The sequence below is a fragment of the Arachis duranensis genome, chromosome 4, assembly GCF_000817695.3.
Source record: "Arachis duranensis cultivar V14167 chromosome 4, aradu.V14167.gnm2.J7QH, whole genome shotgun sequence".
NCBI lineage: Eukaryota > Viridiplantae > Streptophyta > Magnoliopsida > Fabales > Fabaceae > Arachis > Arachis duranensis.
In genome coordinates, this window is record NC_029775.3 from 31,054,456 (window position 1) to 31,073,061 (window position 18,606).

The 18,606-nt window shown below is 37.2% G+C and overlaps 1 protein-coding gene across 4 annotated transcripts; it reads left to right on the plus strand.

Annotated features, from left to right (window-relative positions):
- Positions 1 to 842: 842 nt before the first annotated feature.
- On the plus strand, positions 843 to 3,797 carry LOC107483987 (vesicle-associated protein 2-1). Of its 4 annotated transcripts, XM_052260024.1 has the most exons (8): positions 843 to 1,364; positions 1,446 to 1,540; positions 1,702 to 1,785; positions 2,128 to 2,341; positions 2,460 to 2,766; positions 2,896 to 2,966; positions 3,036 to 3,117; positions 3,581 to 3,797. In XM_052260024.1, the coding sequence occupies exons 5-8, from the start codon at positions 2,706 to 2,708 to the stop codon at positions 3,643 to 3,645; spliced, it is 279 nt and encodes a 92-aa protein (XP_052115984.1). In that variant the 5' UTR covers positions 843 to 1,364; positions 1,446 to 1,540; positions 1,702 to 1,785; positions 2,128 to 2,341; positions 2,460 to 2,705; the 3' UTR covers positions 3,646 to 3,797. The 4 variants fall into 4 exon arrangements, 3 of the variants coding, with proteins under 3 accessions (XP_052115984.1, XP_052115983.1, XP_052115985.1); XM_052260023.1 differs by having other exon boundaries at positions 1,461 to 1,540; positions 1,702 to 2,341; XR_008008188.1 differs by lacking the exon at positions 2,896 to 2,966 and having other exon boundaries at positions 1,702 to 2,341; positions 2,460 to 2,812.
- Positions 3,798 to 18,606: the final 14,809 nt, after the last annotated feature.

Sequence of the window (18,606 nt, forward strand, 5' to 3'; positions counted from 1 at the left end):
TTTTTTAAAAAAGGGTGACCTAAAAGGGTCTATGGTCACGGTTTTGGATGGTGATCTAAAGGGGTCTATGATCACGGTTTTGGGAGTGGCCTAAAAGGGTCTATGGTCACAGTTTTGGAGATAACTTAAAGGTATCTATGGTCACGGTTTTTTACAGTGACCAAAAAGGGTCTATGGTCACGGTTTTGAGGGTGACCTAAAGGGGTCTATGGTCACGATTTTTTACAGTGACCACAAAATGTCTATGGTCACGGTTTTTCAAAAGGGTGACCTAAAATGGTCTATGGTTACGGTTTTGGAGGGTGGCCTAAAGGAGTCTATGATCATAGTTTTAATCATTTGAGTTTAAATTAATGAAGATTTTTATGTATTTTTTATAATTTTAAATATTAATGATTAAATAGACTTTTGTAAATATTTTAGATTTAACTCAATTAATATTTATATACATTTTTTATTTTAATTAATTATTTTATATAAATTAAAATTAAAGTTATGATGAAAAAATAATAAAAGATTATATAATTTAATTTAAGTAATTGATATTTTGAATTTAACCGTATTTTATAAAATATAATTAGTATATTTAATTTATAATTTAAATTAAAAATAATTATTTAAACTCAATATCTTGATAAATAAAATTTTATTTATTCCAAAAACAATCTTTACAGATCGTATTTAAATTTTAAATTATTATTTTATCTCAAATATTTTATAAAATTATTATATTACTTATATATATTTTATCTTAATTTTAAAAATTTCTATAAAAATCCTAATATCTCAAATTTCCCAATTTACCCTAAATCCCTAAACACACCATACAACACTCGGTGAGTGAGGGAGAAAGGGAAAACAGAGAACTAGAGAAGGGAGAAGGGGGAGCTCGAGGGAGAAGAGGGGAAGAGAAGAGGGGAAGAGAGGATGGGACGACGCGGCTGGGTCCTTCCCGCCGTCACCGTTGTCGTTGAGGTGCCGAAGGAGAGAGAGATTTGCTTTGCAGAGGCATTGAGGGAGAGAGGGTGCCGCGCTCTGCTGCTGATCCGCCACCGAACTGCCGCACGCGGGGAGCCATTGCCATCGCGGAGAGAGAAGCGTCGCCGTTGAGCCAGAGCCGCCGCTGGGGGTTCTTCGCCGTCACCGTCTTCGTCATCCTCACGAGCTGTAGCGCCGCACAGTCCAGCCACCGTGACCTCCATAGAGCCACCGTCGTTGCGCTGTTCCGCCGTCACCGCTGTTGCCCTAGAGCTCGCCGTCGTCATTGAGCAGGACGGAGATGAAAGAGAGCGCGAGCGAGAGAACAGAGAGTCTTATTGAAGACCTCCCTTTGAAGGTGTCAAGTGTACAACCTGTAGACTCTGGTATTTTACCTTAAACTTCTGATTTTTAGTGCTTCTATTTGCATTTACATTGTAGTTCACAATTAACAAAACTATTATTAGTATTTTTTTTTCCAGCTTCTAATGAAAAATTTGAATCTCTGAGACTTAATAAGTATGTTCCATCGTGCATTCAACCTCTGGAAGTCATGATTCAGGTATGGATTTATTCACCGGCATTTACATTGTTGTTCATTGTTGAATATATTTGCTGAATGTATTTGTTTGAATTTATGCTTCTGATTTTTTAATTATTTGTTCAGTGTATTTGTTCAATGTATTTGTTATTGATTTTTGGAAGTCTGTTTCATTGATGCAGGGATTGTGGCACGGGATAGATTTATTGGCTTGGATCGAGGATTTGGGTCCAATGCTGTGAAAAACTTACCAAACAGCAGATTCTGTGATCTTTTATTTCATTATAGTTTCAATCTTTATCATGATGTTAATATATTTTTTTGGTGTCAATCTTTTATGCTGTCATATATGATAAGTCACAAGATTGTCTTGAGCAGATTTTGTGATCTTTTTTTCTTATTATTTTTTTGTCTTGAGCATCATATATGATAAGTCACAAGATTGTCTTTATGTGTTTGAATATTTGGATCATTTTATTATCAAATATTTACTTTCTAATTCTCTCATTTGAATATATGGTTTGCTTCATTTTTGCATATAACTTGGTTCCTATTCAAAGTTAGTATGTTGATGAATTTCAGGATACAAAGTTTTGGTATGTTGATAGGTGAAAAATATTGGGTGATTCCAAGGAATGTGATGATGCATATTCGCCCGGAAGGGTAGGACTTCCGTTAGGCAAAAGGAGAAATGGTGGCTTCCATCTCCTAAGCTTCCACCAAATGGATTGTGCGAGGATGATAGGAAAAGGTTGCAGCAGTGCAGGAATTGTACAAATCAGATATTAAAGGCTACCATGGCAATCCAGATTAAATGAAGAGGTACTGAAAAAATTCATGATTTATAAATAAGTACAAAATTCAGAATAAAATACCTTCCAAAAATAAGTTTTCAACATAAATTGAAGGAACTGTGCTAATTAATTTGATGATTTTGTAGGTTGGAAGTGTTCAAGCAGCTGCTTCTCAAAGAGAAGCTGATTTAAGAGCTTGAGAAAGAGTTACAACTTGCACAGGAAACTATTGCTAACCAAGTATTTGTATGGATTCATCTTAGACTAGTTTTTGAAGGACTTATAGTTGTACTTATTAATTACAAGGCTTAATAAGAATTCAGTGAACCATTAAGATATGCTTTTAAGCCATTTTTACTTCTTATGTTTCTAGAGCGCATTATTATGGATTCATGGTTCTCCCTGTTTGGCAAATCGAAGAGCACATTAGGCAACATAATGCTCTAATATATGGTTGTATATGTTTTCAGTTATTCTGATATTCAACAGAAGAATTAATGTAAACATGAATTCTTATTCTCTCGTTTCCTTGATAAACTTGAGCTCTTATTCAAAATTTTCTTATGTTATTCTTGTGACCAGTTGAGCTGGAGAAGCAATCATTTTGTGATCTTAAAGTTGTGAATAACAAAGAGAACTATGTTGCTTTCAAGGTACTTTTTTAAACTACACATTCTGCTATGAACTTCATGTTGCTTGTATTTGTTATTGCTGTTTTGTAGGTCAAGACCACTTCACCAAAGAAGTACTTTGTACGGCCTAACACTGGTGTTATACAGCCCTGGGACTCGTGTATCATCAGAGGTGCTCCTTGCTAATATTGCCTAGTCATTTTTAAGTCCTTTTCTTTATTCCTTCACCAAAAACTATTATCTAGTTCTTTGATTGATATATTCTTTTATGCTGTCATTAATGGATTAACATCTTTTCTTTTTGTATTGTTAAGATGTTATATATATTGATTCTGTATTATTATACTACTCTTTTTATAAACTGTTTAGAGGAATGGTTCTGGCTCTTATCTTTTCCTTCCTAAAATGTATTTTACTCCATCCTCAGCCCTCAGCTCTTACGCATTTTCATGATTAATTGAATTTGATTTTTACTGAAGAAATTCCATTGATTTGCCATGAATATCACAGCCTTCACAACATTTTGTTGTTAATGGTGAAAGTGAAAAGTTGTACAATTTGCGGTAAGAATTTCTGCATATATTGATTCTGTGTTTATGTCTAATGTGACTTTATTTTGCATGTTAATGAAGCAGGTGTTGAGCTTTCAAATGGTAAAGTGGCTGAAAAAAAGTTCTCGAGCGTTGAGAAGAAAGAATAGCAATACCAGAAACAATTTATCCTAGCAGAGTCTAAGTTGTATTGCTCTCACGCCTATGGAATTAGTGTCTATTTAGTGTTAGTGTATATATCACCATGTATAAAACTAAGATTGAGACACATGTATTCACTCAACTATATTGATATGTTAGCTGGTTACTTTAGTTACAACTTATCTTAATTGTTGATTAACTTTTTTTATTTTTAGATTTATTTTGTAATTATCATTTTGGGATGTGATTATGCTTAAAAAAAAATTTAAATCATAAAACAAAATAGGCTATGGTCATGGTAAAAAACTGTGACCATAGATAAGGCTATGGTCACGGTTTCGTGGGGTGACCATAGATAAGGCTATGGTCACGATGAAAAACCGTGACCATAGATCGTGACCATAGATAGGGCTATGGTCACGGTTTTAAGGAAGGGTGACCATAGAGGCTATGGCCACGGTGAAAACTGTGGCCATAGATAAGACTATGGTCACGATTTTAAGGTGGGGTGACCATAGATAAAGTTATGGTCACGGTTTTGAGGAGGGGTGACCATATAAGCTATGGTCACAGTCAAAACCGTGACTATAGATAAGGCTATGGTCACGGTTTTAAAGAAGGTGACCATAGAGGCTATGGTCACGGCCAAAACCGTGACCATAGATATGGCTATGGTCACGATTTTTATGTGTGACCATAGATTGGCCTATGGTCACGGTTAAAAATCGTGGCCTAAAGTGTCAGAATTTGAAAATTGTAATCGTGACCATAGAAACTGTGACCATAGGTAAAAAAATCGTGACCATAGACCTATGGCCACGACGGAATAGGCTACAGTAAAAAACCGTGACCATAGGTCCAAAACCGTGACCATAGATCTATGGTCACCCTTTTCACTAGCTATGGTCACGGTTTTTTACCGTGATCATAGGCCTTTTTTTGTAGTGTTATATGCTTTTCGACATTGTTTTTACATAGTTTTTAGTATGTTTTAATTACTTTTTAGTATATTTTTATTAATGTTTATGCAAAATTCACATTTCTGGACTTTACTATGAGTTTGTGTTTTTCTGTGATTTCAGGTATTTTCTGGCTGAAATTGAGGGACCTGAGCAAAAATCTGATTCAGAGGCTGAGAGATGACTGCAGATGCTGTTGGATTCTGACCTCCCTGCACTCGAAGTGGATTTTCTAGAGCTAAAGAAGCCCAATTGGCGCACTCTTAATTGCTTTGGAAAGTAGACATCTTGGGCTTTCCAGCAATGTATAATAGTCCATACTTTGCTTGAGATATGATGGCCCAAACTGGCGTTAAACGCCAGCTAGAAACCCTTTTCTGGTGTAAAACGCCAGAACTGGCACCAAAACTAGCGTTTAACTCTAAGAGTGGCCTATGCATGTGAAAGCTTCAAAGTTCAGCCCAAACACTCACCAAGTGAATTTCGGAAGTGGATTTCTGCACTATCTACATGTAGTTACTCTTTTTATGTAAACCTAGGTTACCAGTTTAGTATAAAAACTACTTTTAGACTTTCATTGAGAAACTTATGACATTTTGACATTTCATATTGTATCTTTGACGGCATTAGTTTCTAAACTCCATAGGTGGGGGTAAGGAGCTCTGCTGTGTTTCAATGGATTAATGCAATTACTACTATTTTTCACCCAATTACGCGTGCTTCTATTCTAAGATATTCACTCGTACTTCAATATGATGAATGTGATGATTCGTGACACTCATCATCATTCTCAAATCCATGAACGCGTGCATGACAACCACTTCCGTTCTATCTGAGCTCAACATAGTCATTGGGTGACAGCTTGAGTGCGTATCTCTTGGGCTACTGATCCATGAGTTTAACTGCTTCTCCTGACAACAGAGCATTCGAATCTGTGAGATGATAACCTTCATGGTATAGGCTAGAAACAATTGGCAGCATTCCTGAGATCCGAAAAGTCTAAACCTTGTCTGTGGTATTCCGAGTAGGATCTGGGAGGGGATGACTGTGACGAGCTTTAAACTCACGACTGTTGGGCGCAGTGACAGTGTGCAAAAGGATCAATGGATCTTATTCCGACACAAGTGAGAACCGACAGATGATTAGCCCTGCGGTGAGAACCGTAGTCGGACCATTTTCACTGAGAGGACGGATGGTAGCCATTGACAACGGTGATCCACCAACACATAGCTTGCCATAGAAGGAGCCATGCGTGTTTGGAGAAGAAGACAGTAGGAAAGCAGAAATTCAGAGGGCAGAGCATCTCCGAAACCCCAACCTATTCTCTATTACTGAATAACAAGTATCATTTATTTCATGTTCTTTTACTTTTTTGCAAACAAAACTCTTTTTATTATTAAACTCCTGACTAAGAGTTACAGGATAACCATAGCTTGCTTCAAGCCAGCAATCTCCATGAGATCGACCCTTACTCACGTAAGGTATTACTTGGACGACCCAGGGCACTTGCTGGTTAGTTGTGCGGAGTTGCAAAAGTGTGATTGCAATTTCGTGCACCAAGTTTTTTGCGCCGTTGCCGGGGACTGTTCGAGTTTGGACAACTGATGGTTTATCTTGTTGCTTAGATTATGAATAATTTATTTTTATTAGTTTAGAGTTTTCTATTTGAGTCTAGTTTCATGTTTTAAGTTTGGTGTCAATTGCATGTTTTTGGTTTCCTTCATATTTTTGAATTTTTGTGTCATTGTTTGATCTTCAGTTTTTCTTGTTTTGTGTCTTTCCTTATTTTTCTTGTGCATTTTCAAATTATTAGTGTCCAAAATATAAAAATTTTTAAGTTTGATGTCCTGTGTGTTTTCATTTTCTTAAAAATTTTCAAAATTTGTTCTTGGTGTTCATCTTGATCTTCAAAGTATTCTTGGTGTTCATCTTGACATTCAAAATGTTCTTGCATGTTCTCTTTGTTTTGAGCCAAAATTTTTGTGTCTTGAGTCATTTTGTTGTTTTTCTCTTTCTTTATTAAATTTTAAAAATAAAAAATATATTTTCCTCTAATTGCTCATAATTTTCGAAATCTTTAAGTTGACTTAGTCAAAAATTTTTAAAATTTAGTGTTTCTTGTTAGTCAAATCAAAATTTCAATTTAAAAAATCTTTATCTTTTTAAATCTTTTTCAAAATAAAGTCTTGGCTTCAAAATTTTTTTATATTTTTCGAAAATCTTTTATAAAACTTTTTCAAAATCCTTTTTCTTTTTTTTTTTAAATTTTCGAATTGCTTGTCCCATTTTGTAGTTTGATTGAAAAATTTTAAATTTGGTATTTTCTTGTTAAGAAAGTTTCAATCTTTAAAATTTTAAATCATATCTTTTTCAAATATTTTTCTTTTATTTTCTTACAAGTGTTGATCCTCAAGTATCTTTAATTTTAGGGCACATCTTTTTAAACTACCTAACCACTTTCTCTCTCTTCTTAATTTTCGAAACTTACATTCAATTTTTTTATTTATTTTATTTTAATTTTTTTGTTTTTTAATTCGGTTTTCAAAAAAATTAATAATAATAAAAATAAAAATAAAAATATTTATTGTTTATTTACAATTCACACCATCTCCCTTTCTCCATCATGGACCTAAGTAGAAATGAACAATCCAAAAGGACTCTGGGGTCATATGCCAACCCCACTACTACTTCATATGGAAGTAGTATCTGTATACCCTCCATCAGAGCCAGCAGTTTTGAGTTAAATCCTCAACTCATTATCATGGTGTAGCAAAATTGCCAGTATTCCGGTCTTCCACAAGAAGAACCTACTGAGTTTCTGGCACAGTTCTTACAAATTACTGACACAGTACGTGATAAGAAAGTGGATCAGGATGTCTACAGATTATTGCTGTTTCCATTTGCTGTAAAAGACCAAGCTAAGAGGTGGTTAAACAACCAACCCAAAGCCAATATAAAAACATGGAAACAGTTGTCAGAGAAATTCTTGAATCAATATTTCCCTCCAAAAAGGATGACACAACTAAGGCTGGACATCCAAGGCTTTAAACAAGAGGATACTGAATCTCTTTATGTTGCCTGGGAAAGGTACATAGAGATGCTAAAAAAATGCCCCTCTGAAATGTTTTCAGAATGGGTGCAGTTAGACATCTTCTACTACGGGCTTACAGAAAAGGCCCAGATATCTCTAGACCACTCAGCTGGTGGATCTATACACATGAGAAAGATAATCGAAGAGGCTCAAGAGCTCATAGATACAGTTGCTAGAAATCAGCATCTGTACTTAAGTAGTGAGTATTCCATGAAAGAAGAGGCTAAAACAGTATCCACTGAACTTAGTCCTCCAGAACAAGTTGCTAAACTCAATCAGCAACTATTTTTCATAACTAAATAGTTAGCAAAATTTAAGGAGATGCTACAAGAGACCAAAGATGCTAACCAGAATATAGAAAAACAATTGAATCAGACAAAATAGCAGTTATCCAAACAGATAACAGAAGAATGCCAAGATGTTCAATTAAGGAGTGAAAAGACATTGAATGCCTCAACTCAAAGCAACAGGAAGCCAAGAAAGGAACATCTGACAGAGGATAATAAATTCACTGCCCAAAATCCCTCTGAGGACAGTAAGAGCCCAGAGAGAAATAATTCTGGCGTTCAAACGCCAGAAAAGGGCAGCAACTTGGCGTTAAACGCCCATTCAGCAGCCAATTCTGGCGTTCAAACGCCAGAACAGGGCAGCAACCTGGCATTAAACGCCCAAAAAGTACCCAGTTCTGGCGTTCAAATGGCAATGAGGGATCAGACACCTGCAAGTGCTGATAACAACCCCCTTAAGCAGGCTTTTCCAACCACTTCTGTAGGTAATAAACCTGCAGTAACTAAGGTTGAAGAATATAAAGCCAATATGCCTTATCCTCAGAAACTCCGCCAGGCAGAACAGGATAAACAATTTGCCTGCTTTGTAGACTATCTCAGGACCCTTGAAATAAAGATTCCGTTTGCAGAGGCACTTGAGCAAATATCCTCTTATGCTAAGTTCATGAAAGAGATCTTAAGTCATAAGAAAGATTGGAGAGAAACTGAAAAATTTTTCCTCATTGAAGAATGTAGTGCAGTCATATGAAAAGCTTACCAGAGAAGCTTAAGGATTCCTGAAGCTTTATGATACCATGCACATTAGAGGGTGCTTGTACCAAGACAACTCTATGTGATCTTGGGACAAGTATCAATCTAATATCTACATCTACATCTACTATCAGAAAGCTTGGTTTGACTGAAGAAGTCAAACCAACCCGAATATGTCTCTAACTTGCTGATGGCTCCATTAAAATGCCATCAGGCATAATTGATGACATGATTGTCAAGGTTGTGCCATTTGCCTTTCTCACTAACTTTGTAGTGCTGGAAATAGAGGAGCACAAGAGTGCAACTCTCATTCTAGGAAGACCTTTTCTAGCAACTAGACGAACCCTCATTGATGTCCAAAAAAGGGAGGTGACCCTAAGAGTCAACGAGGATGAGTTTAAGTTGAATGTTGTCAAAGCTATGCAGCATCCAGACACCCAAAACAGTTGCATGAGCGTTGATATTATTGACTCTCTGGTGGAAGAGGTCAATATGATAGAGAGTCTCGAATCAGAGCTAGAGGACATTTTTAAAGATGTTCAGCCTGATCTGGAGGAACCAGAGAAAACAAAAGAACCTCTGAAAACTCCTCAGAAAGAGGAGAAGCCTCCTAAACCCGAGCTCAAACCACTACCACCATCCCTGAAATATGCATTTCTAGGAGAGGATGACACTTTTCCCGTAATCATAAGCTCTACTTTAGAGCCACGGGAAGAGAAAGCGCTAATTCAAGTGCTAAGGACATACAAGACAGCTCTTGGGTGGTCCATAAATGATTTTAAGGGCATTAGCCCAGCCAGATGCATGCACAAGATCCTATTGGAGGATGATGCTAAGCTAGTGGTTCAACCACAAAGGTGGCTGAATCCAACCATGAAAGAGGTGGTGCAGAAAGAGGTCACTAAGTTACTAGAGGCTGGAATTATTTATCCTATTTCTGATAGCCCTTGGGTGAGTCCTGTCAAAGTTGTCCCCAAGAAGGGAGGCATGACAGTGGTTCATAATGAAAAGAATGAACTAGTTCCTACAAGAATATTTACAGGATGGCGTATGTGTATTGACTACAAAAGGCTCAATACAGCCACCAAAAAGGATCATTTTCCTTTACCATTCATAGACCAGATGCTAGAGAGACTAGCAGGTCATGATTACTACTGCTTTTTGGATGGCTATTCAGGTTGCAACCAAATTGGAGTAGATCCCCAAGACCAAGAGAAAACAGCACTCACATGTCCATATGGAGTATTTGCCTACAGAAGAATACCATTTGGTCTGTGCAATGCACTTGCAACCTTTCAGAGGTGCATGCTCTCCATCTTTTCTGATATGGTAGAGAATTTTCTGGAAGTCTTCATGGATGACTTCTCAGTATTTGGAGACTCATTCAGCTCCTGTCTTAACCATCTAGCACTTGTTCTGAAAAGGTGCCAAGAGACTAACCTGGTTTTGAACTGGGAGAAATGTCACTTCATGCTGACTGAAGGAATTGTCCTTGGGTACAAAATTTCGAACAAGAGAATAGAGGTGGATCAAGCTAAGGTAGAGGTAATTGAAAAATTACCACCACCTGCCAATGTTAAGGCAATCAGAAGCTTTCTGGGGCATGCATGATTCTATAGGAGGTTTATAAAGGATTTTTCAAAAATTGCAAAACCTCTGAGCAATCTGCTAGCCGCTAACACACCATTTGTCTTTGACACAGAGTGTTTGCAAGCCTTTGAGACTCTGAAAGCTAAGCTGATCACAGCACCAGTCAATTCTGCACCAGACTAGACATTACCATTCGAACTAATGTGTGATGCCAGTGACCATGCCATTGGTGCAGTATTAGGACAGAGGCATGACAAGCTTCTGCATGTCATTTATTATGCTAGCCGTGTTTTAAATGACGCACAGAAGAATTACACAACCACAGAAAAAGAGTTGCTTGCAGTGGTTTATGCCATTGACAAGTTCAGATCTTACTTAGTAGGGTCAAAAGTGATTATGTACACTGATCATGCTGCTCTAAAATATCTCCTCACAAAGCAGGATTCAAAACCTAGACTCATAAGATGGGTATTGCTTCTGCAAGAGTTTGATATAGAAATAAGAGACAGAAAAGGGATAGAGAACCAAGTAGCTGATCAACTGTCTCGGATAGAACCAGTAGCAGGAGCGCCCCTCCCTCCTACTGAGATCTCTGAAACCTTTTTGGATGAGCAACTCTTTGCCATTCAGAAAGTACTGTGGTTTGCAGAGAGCTCAAGACTGAGACTAGATTAAAGCTCTGTAAGAGCTTCCTGTCAAACTATTGACATTAAAGAAGCGCTTATTGGGAGGCAACCCAATTTAATTTATCTATATTACTTATTTTTCTAGTGTTAGTCTATGTTTTCTTTAGGTTGATGATCATGTGGAGTCACAAAAACAGCTGCAGAATTAAAGCAGGAACCAAAAACAGCATTAAAAATAACACACCCTGGAGGACGAGCTTACTGGCCTTTAAATGCCAGTAAGGTGCAGGGATGAGAAATTCTTGACACCTTAGGATCTGTGGATCCCATAGGATCCCTACCTACCCCAATTCATTCTCACTCCTCTTCACACATTTCCATAACACTCTTCCCTAAACACTATTCACCTTTCAAATCCTAACCGCTTCTCCATACTCTCTTCACCACTCACTTCCATACACTATTTCCCATTATACAACCCACCAACCCCCCTTGGCCAAACCACTCCTTCACCTCCATCTCCTCCATGTCTTCTTCTTCTCCTCCTTTCTCTCTTCTTTTGCTCGAGGACGAGCAAACCTTTTAAGTTTGGTATGGGAAAAAGCGTTGTTTTTTGTTTTTCCATAACCATTAATGGTACCTAAGGCCGGAGAAACCTCTAGAAAGAGGAAAGGGAAGGCAATTGCTTCTACCTCTGAGTTATGGGAGATGGAGAGATTCATCTCAAAAGCCCATCACTAGAAAGAAGATGGAGCAAACAAGAGAGCTCACTCATGGACCTCAACAAGAGCATGAGGAAGTCCCTCATCAAGAAATTCTTGAGATACCTCAAGGGATGCATTTTCCTCCACACAACTATTGGGAGTAACTCAACACCTCTTTAGGAGATTTGAGTTTCAATATGGAGCAACTAAGGATGGAGTACCAAGAGCTTTCCGTCATCCTCCATGGAATTAGAGAGGGCCAAAGAGCTATGAGGGAGGAGCAGCAAAGGCAAGGAAGAGAAATTGAGGAGCTTAAGCACTCCATAGGATCTTCAAGAGGAAGAACTAGCCGCCATCACTAAGGTAGACCCGTTCTTTAATTTCCTTGTTATTTATTTTTCTATTTTTCGTTTCTTATGCTTTATGTTTTGTCTATGTTTATGTCTTTATTACATGATCATTAGTATCTAGTGTCTATGCCTTGAAGCTATGAATGTCCCATAAATCCTTCACCTTTCTTAAATGAAAAATGTTTCTATTTGCAAAAGAACAAGAAGTACATGAATTTTGAATTCCATCTTGAAATTAGTTTAATTATTTTGATGTGGTGGCAATACTTTTTATTTTTTGAATGAATGCTTGAACAGTGCATATTTTTGATAGTGAAGTTTATGAATGTTAAAATTGTTGGCTCTTGAAAGAATAATGAAAAAAAGAGAAATGTTATTGATAATCTGAAAAATTATAAAATTGATTCTTGAAGCAAGAAAAAGCAGTCAAGAGCACAAAGCTTGCGAAAAAAATGGCAACAAATAAAATAAAAAAAGAGAAAGAGAAAGAAAAAGCAAGCAGAAAAAGCCAATAACCCTTTAAACTAAAAGGCAAAGGTAAAAAGGATCCAAGGCTTTGAGCATTAATGGATAGGAGGGCCCAAAGAAATAAAATCCGGGCATAAGCGGCTAAATCAAGCTGTCCCTAACCATGTGCTTGTGTCATGAAGGTCCAAGTGAAAAGCTTGAGACTGAGTGGTTAAAGTCGTGATCCAAAGCAAAAAGAGTGTGCTTAAGAACTCTAGACACCTCTAATTGGGGACTCTAGCAAAGCTGAGTCACAATCTGAAATGGTTCACCCAGTTATGTGTCTGTGGCATTTATGTATCCGGTGGTAATACTGGAAAACAAGGTGCTTAGGGTCACGGCCAAGACTCATAAGTTGCTGTATTCAAGAATCAACATACTGAACTAGGAGAATCAATAACACTATCTGAATTCTGAGTTCCTATAGATGCCAATCATTCTGAACTTCAAAGGATAAAGTGAGATGCCAAAACTGTTCAGAAGCAAAAAGCTACTAGTCCCGCTCATCTAATTAGAACTAAGCTTCATTGACATTTTGGGATTTATTGTATATTCTCTTCTTTTTATCCTATTTTGTTTTCAGTTGCTTGGGGACAAGCAACAATTTAAGTTTGGTGTTGTGATGAGCGGATAATTTATACGCTTTTCGACATTGTTTTTACATAGTTTTTAGTATGCTTTAGTTACTTTTTAGTATATTTTTATTATTTTTTATGCAAAATTCACATTTCTGGACTTTACTATGAGTTTGTGTGTTTTCTATGATTTCAGGTATTTTCTGGCTGAAATTGAGGGACCTGAGCAAAAATCTGATTCAGAGGTTGAGAGAGGACTGCAGATACTATTGGATTCTGACCTCTCTGCACTCGAAGTGGATTTTCTGGAGCTAAAAAAGCCCAATTGGCATGCTTTGAATTGCGTTGGAAAGTAGACATCTTGGGCTTTCCAGCAATGTATAATAGTTTATACTTTGCCCAAGATATGATGGCCTAAACTGGTGTTAAACACCAGCCAGAAACCCTTTTCTGGCGTAAAACGCCAAAATTGGCACCAAAACTGGAGTTAAACACCCAAACTGGCACCAAAACTGGCGTTTGACTCCAAGAGTGGCCTATGCACGTGAAAGCTTCAAAGCTCAGCCCAAACACTCACCAGGTGGACCTCTGAAATGGATTTCTGCACTATCTGCATGTAGTTACTCATTTTCTGTAAACCTAGGTTACCAGTTTAGTATAAAAACTACTTTTAGACTTCCATTGAGAAACTTATGACATTTTTACATTTCATATTGTATCTTTGACGGCATGAGTCTCTAAACCCCATAGGTGGGGTGAGGAGCTCTGCTGTGTTTCAATGGATTAATGCAATTACTACTGTTTTCCACCCAATTACGCGTGCTTCTATTCTAAGATATTCACTCGTACTTCAATATGATGAATGTGATGATTCATGACACTCATCATCATTCTCAAATTCATGAACGTGTGCTTGACAACCACTTCTATTCTATCTGAGCTCAACGTAGTCATTGGGCGACAGCTTGAGTGCGTATCTCTTAGGCTCTTGATCCACGAGTTTGACTGCTTCTCCTGACAATAGAGTATTCAAATCCGTGAGATCATAACCTTCATGGTATAGGCTAGAAATATTGGCAGCATTCCTGAGATCCGGAAAGTCTAAACCTTGTCTGTGGTATTCCGAGTAGGATCTGGGAGGGGATAACTGTGACGAGCTTCAAACTCGCAACTGTTGGTCGCAGTAACAGTGCGCAAAAGGATCAATGGATCTTATTTCGACACAAGTGAGAACCTATAGATGATTAGCCCTGCGGTGAGAACCGTAGCTGGATCATTTTCACTGAGAGGACGGATGGTAGCCATTGACTACGGTGATCCACCAATACATAGCTTGCCATAGAAGGAGCCATGCGTGTTTGGAGAAGAAGATAGTAGGAAAGTAGAAATTTAGAGGGCAGAGCATCTCCGAAACCACAACCTGTTCTCCATTACTGAATAACAAGTATCATTGATTTCATGTTCTGTTACTTTTTGCAAACAAAACTCTTTTTATTATTAAACTCCTGACTAAGAGTTACAGGATAACCATAGCTTGCTTCAAGCTGACAATCTCTGTGGGATCGACCCTTACTCACGTAAGGTATTACTTGGACGACCCAGTGCACTTGCTGGTTAGTTGTGTGGAGTTGCAAAAGTGTGATTGCAATTTCGTGCACCATGGACCTCCATGATATAGCTGTACCACCATATGTGAACAGATATCCTGTTTGAGATCTCCCTTTTTGTGGATCAGATAAGTATCCAGCATCTGCATAGCCAACTAATTGTGACTTGGATTCATATGGATAAAACAATCCCATATCAACTGTCCCATGAAGATATCGAAAGATTTGCTTGATTCCACTCCAATGTCTTCTGGTTGGAGAGGAACTATACCTTGCTAGTAAATTCACCGCAAATGATATATCAGGTCGCGTATTATTAGCAAGATACATTAGCGCTCCAATGGCACTAAGATATGGTACTTCAGGACCAAGAATATCTTCATTTTCTTCTTTAGGACGGAATTGATCCTTCTCCGCATCCAAAGATCTTATGATCATTGGGGTACTCAAGGGATGTGACTTATCCATATAAAATCTTTTCAAGATCTTTTCTGTGTATGTTGTTTGATGAATAAAGATCCCATTTTTTAAATGCTCGATCTGCAGGCCGAGACAAAATTTAGTCTTTCCAAGATCTTTGATCTCAAACTCTTCTTTTAGAGTTTTTTATAATTGTTGGAATCTCTTCAGGAGTCCCAATGATATTTAAATCATCAACGTACACAGCAATTATAATGAATCCAGATGCAGTTTTCTTTATGAAAACACATGGATAGATATCATCATTCTTGAATCCATTTTTGGCCAGATACTCAGTAAGACAATTATACCACATTCGTCCAGATTGTGTCAGACCATATAAAGATCTTTGCAATTTGACTGAGTATAACCCTTGCGAATATTCATTGGATGGTTTAGATATCTTTAGTCTTTCAGGGACTTTCATATAGATATCCCGATCTAATGAGTCGTATAAATAGGCTGTTACCACATCCATTAAATGCATATGCAGTTTATGATATGAAGATAAACTGACCAAATAACGCAATGTTATCGCATCCACTACATGGGAATACGTTTCTTCATAATCTATACCGGGCCTCTGTGAAAAATCTTGTGCCACAAGTCGGGCTTTATAGTGCACAACTTTATTTTTTTTCATTTCGTTTTTTCACAAATACCTACTGGTATCCAACAGGTTTTACATCTTATGGTGTACGGACTACAGGTCCAAAAAATACACGTTTTGCAAATGAGTCTAATTCAGCCTTCATGGCTTCTTCCCATTTCGGCCAATCATTTCTTTGTCGACATTCTTCGACTGATCTTGGCTCAAGATCCTTACTTTCATGCATGATATTTAATGCCACGTTATATGCAAATATTTCATTGACAATTGTCTTATTTTGGTCCAATTTCTCTCCTGTAAAGACATAATTTATCGAGATCTCGTCATTTTCACAATTTTCAGGTACCTGAACGTCTTCTGGCGTTAAGACTATATCAGAATTTTGGACAACTGTAGGTGTCTTTACTATGTCTTTTTCAACAGGAATAGTATTTACCTCTTTTCTCTTTCAAGAATTTTTATCTTTGGAACCGACAGGCCTGCCACGCTTCTAGCGTGTATTTGCTTCGGTGGCAATTTGTCCAACTGGTACATCAATTCGAATTGGGGCATTTTCCACTCTGCCACACTTCTGGCGTGAATTTGCTTCAGTGGCTACTTGTCTACCGGGACATCAATTCGAATTGGGACATTTTCTGTTGGTATATAAGATTTGGTTATCCTCTTTGTATGGAAAAATGTATCAGGCAATTCATTTGCTATTCTTTGCAAATGTATAATCTTTTGAACTTCTAGTTCACATTACCCTGATCGAGGATCTAAATGCATCAACGATGATGCATTCCAATTAAGTTTCTTTTCAGGAAGCTTATTCTCTCCCCCTAATGTTAGAAATTTTGATTCATCAAAATGACAATCCGTAAACCGGGCTTTAAATACATCTCCAGTTTGTATTTAAAGATACATCACTATAGAGGGAGAATCATATCCAACATATATCCCCAATTTTCTTTGGGGTCCCATTTTGGTGCGATTAGGTGGTGCAATGGAAACATATATCGCACACCCAAACATTCTTAAATGAGAAACATTTGGCTGCTGGCCAAAAGCTAATTGCATAAGAGAGAACTGATGGTAACCCGTTGGCCTCAAACGAATAAGTGCTGCGACATGTAAAATAGCATGTCCCCAGACCGAGGTTGGGAGATTTGTTCTCATAAGTAAGGGTCTAGCAATTAATTGGAGGCGTTTAATAAGTGATTCTGCTAACCCATTTTGTGTGTGAACATAAGCTACTAGATGTTCAACACTTATTCCATTAGCCATACAATAAGCATCAAAAGCTTGGGAAGTAAATTCACCAGCATTATCAAGACGAATTATTTTGATTAGATTTTCTGGAAATTGTGCTTTTAATCAAATAATTTGAGCCAGTAATCTAGCAAACGCCAGGTTGCGAGAAGATAATAGGCACACATGTGACTATCTCGAAGATGCGTCTATTAGGACCATAAAATATCTAAAAGGTCCACATGGTGGATGAATAGGTCCACATATATCACCTTGAATCCTTTCTAGGAATTCAGGGGACTCAAATCCAATCTTTACTGGTGATGGCATTAAAATTAACTTCTCTTGAGAACATGCAGCACACCAAAATTCACTAGATTTAAGAATCTTCTGGTTCTTTAGTGAATGTCCATGAGAGTTTTCAATAATTCTCCTCATCATGGTTGTTCCCGGATGACTCAATCTATCATGCCAAGTTATGAATTCATTTGGGCTAGTAAACTTCTGGTTTACAATGGCATGTGATTCAATTGCACTAATGTTGGTATAATACAACCCAGATAAAAGTGAGGGTAACTTTTCTAAAATAACCTTTTTATTTAAATCATGAGTTGTGATACATAAGTACTCATGACTTCCCTCATTCATAATCTCAACATGATATCCATTTCGGCGAATATCTTTAAAACTCAACAAGTTTCTTAGAGACTTGGTAGATAATAGTGCATTATTTATTATGAATTTTGTTCCTCCGGGAAACAAAATTATAGCTCTTCCGGAGCCTTCTATCACATTGCCCAAGCCAATAATAGTATTAACACATTCTTCTTTTGGCACAAGATGGGTAAAATATATAATACTTTTAAGAATAGTATACAAACTTATACTATCCGTAAGGCAAATATCTTCAAAATATGTCCTTGCCATTTTTTTCCAAAACAAATGATAATAATAATAAATTTGAGTAAAAGTACATGCACAGTAAAATTATTCACATGAATAATTAACAAACACACATATTAAACTATTTCATCATTGATCAAATAACCAATATTTCCTTCAGGATCCTCAAAGAAATTAGATACATCATAATGAGTGGTGGAATTTTCATAATTTAAAACAAAATTTGTTTCCTTTCCTTTGTTATCCTTTCTCAAGGATGCTTGATAAAGATCAACTAGGTGCCTTGGAGTACGACAAGCACGTGACCAATGGCCCTTTTCACCACAACGGAAGCATTTATCCTCAATTGATTTACTTTGCCCAATATTTCTTTCTTTATCCCACTTCTGATGAGATATGAACATAATTTCTTTTCCTTCCACAATTTTTCTTGTTATAAAAATCTTGCCATTTACCTCTTCAAGGGTTATAATTTGCCGCATTTGCTTCAAGAAATGGGGTGGCGCCAGCTGGGCGCGCTTCATGATTTCTCAAAAGTAACTCATTGTTGTGTTCAGCAGCAAAAGAAGGCAAAAAATTAACTCAGAATATTTTTAAATTCTTTTTCTCGATACTGCTATTGTAGGAGCACATTCGAGGTATGGAAGGTCGAAAATATTCTCTCTAACATATTGGGTTTGAGGAAGTATCATCGTCTTTTGATGATTGTACCTTTCTTCAA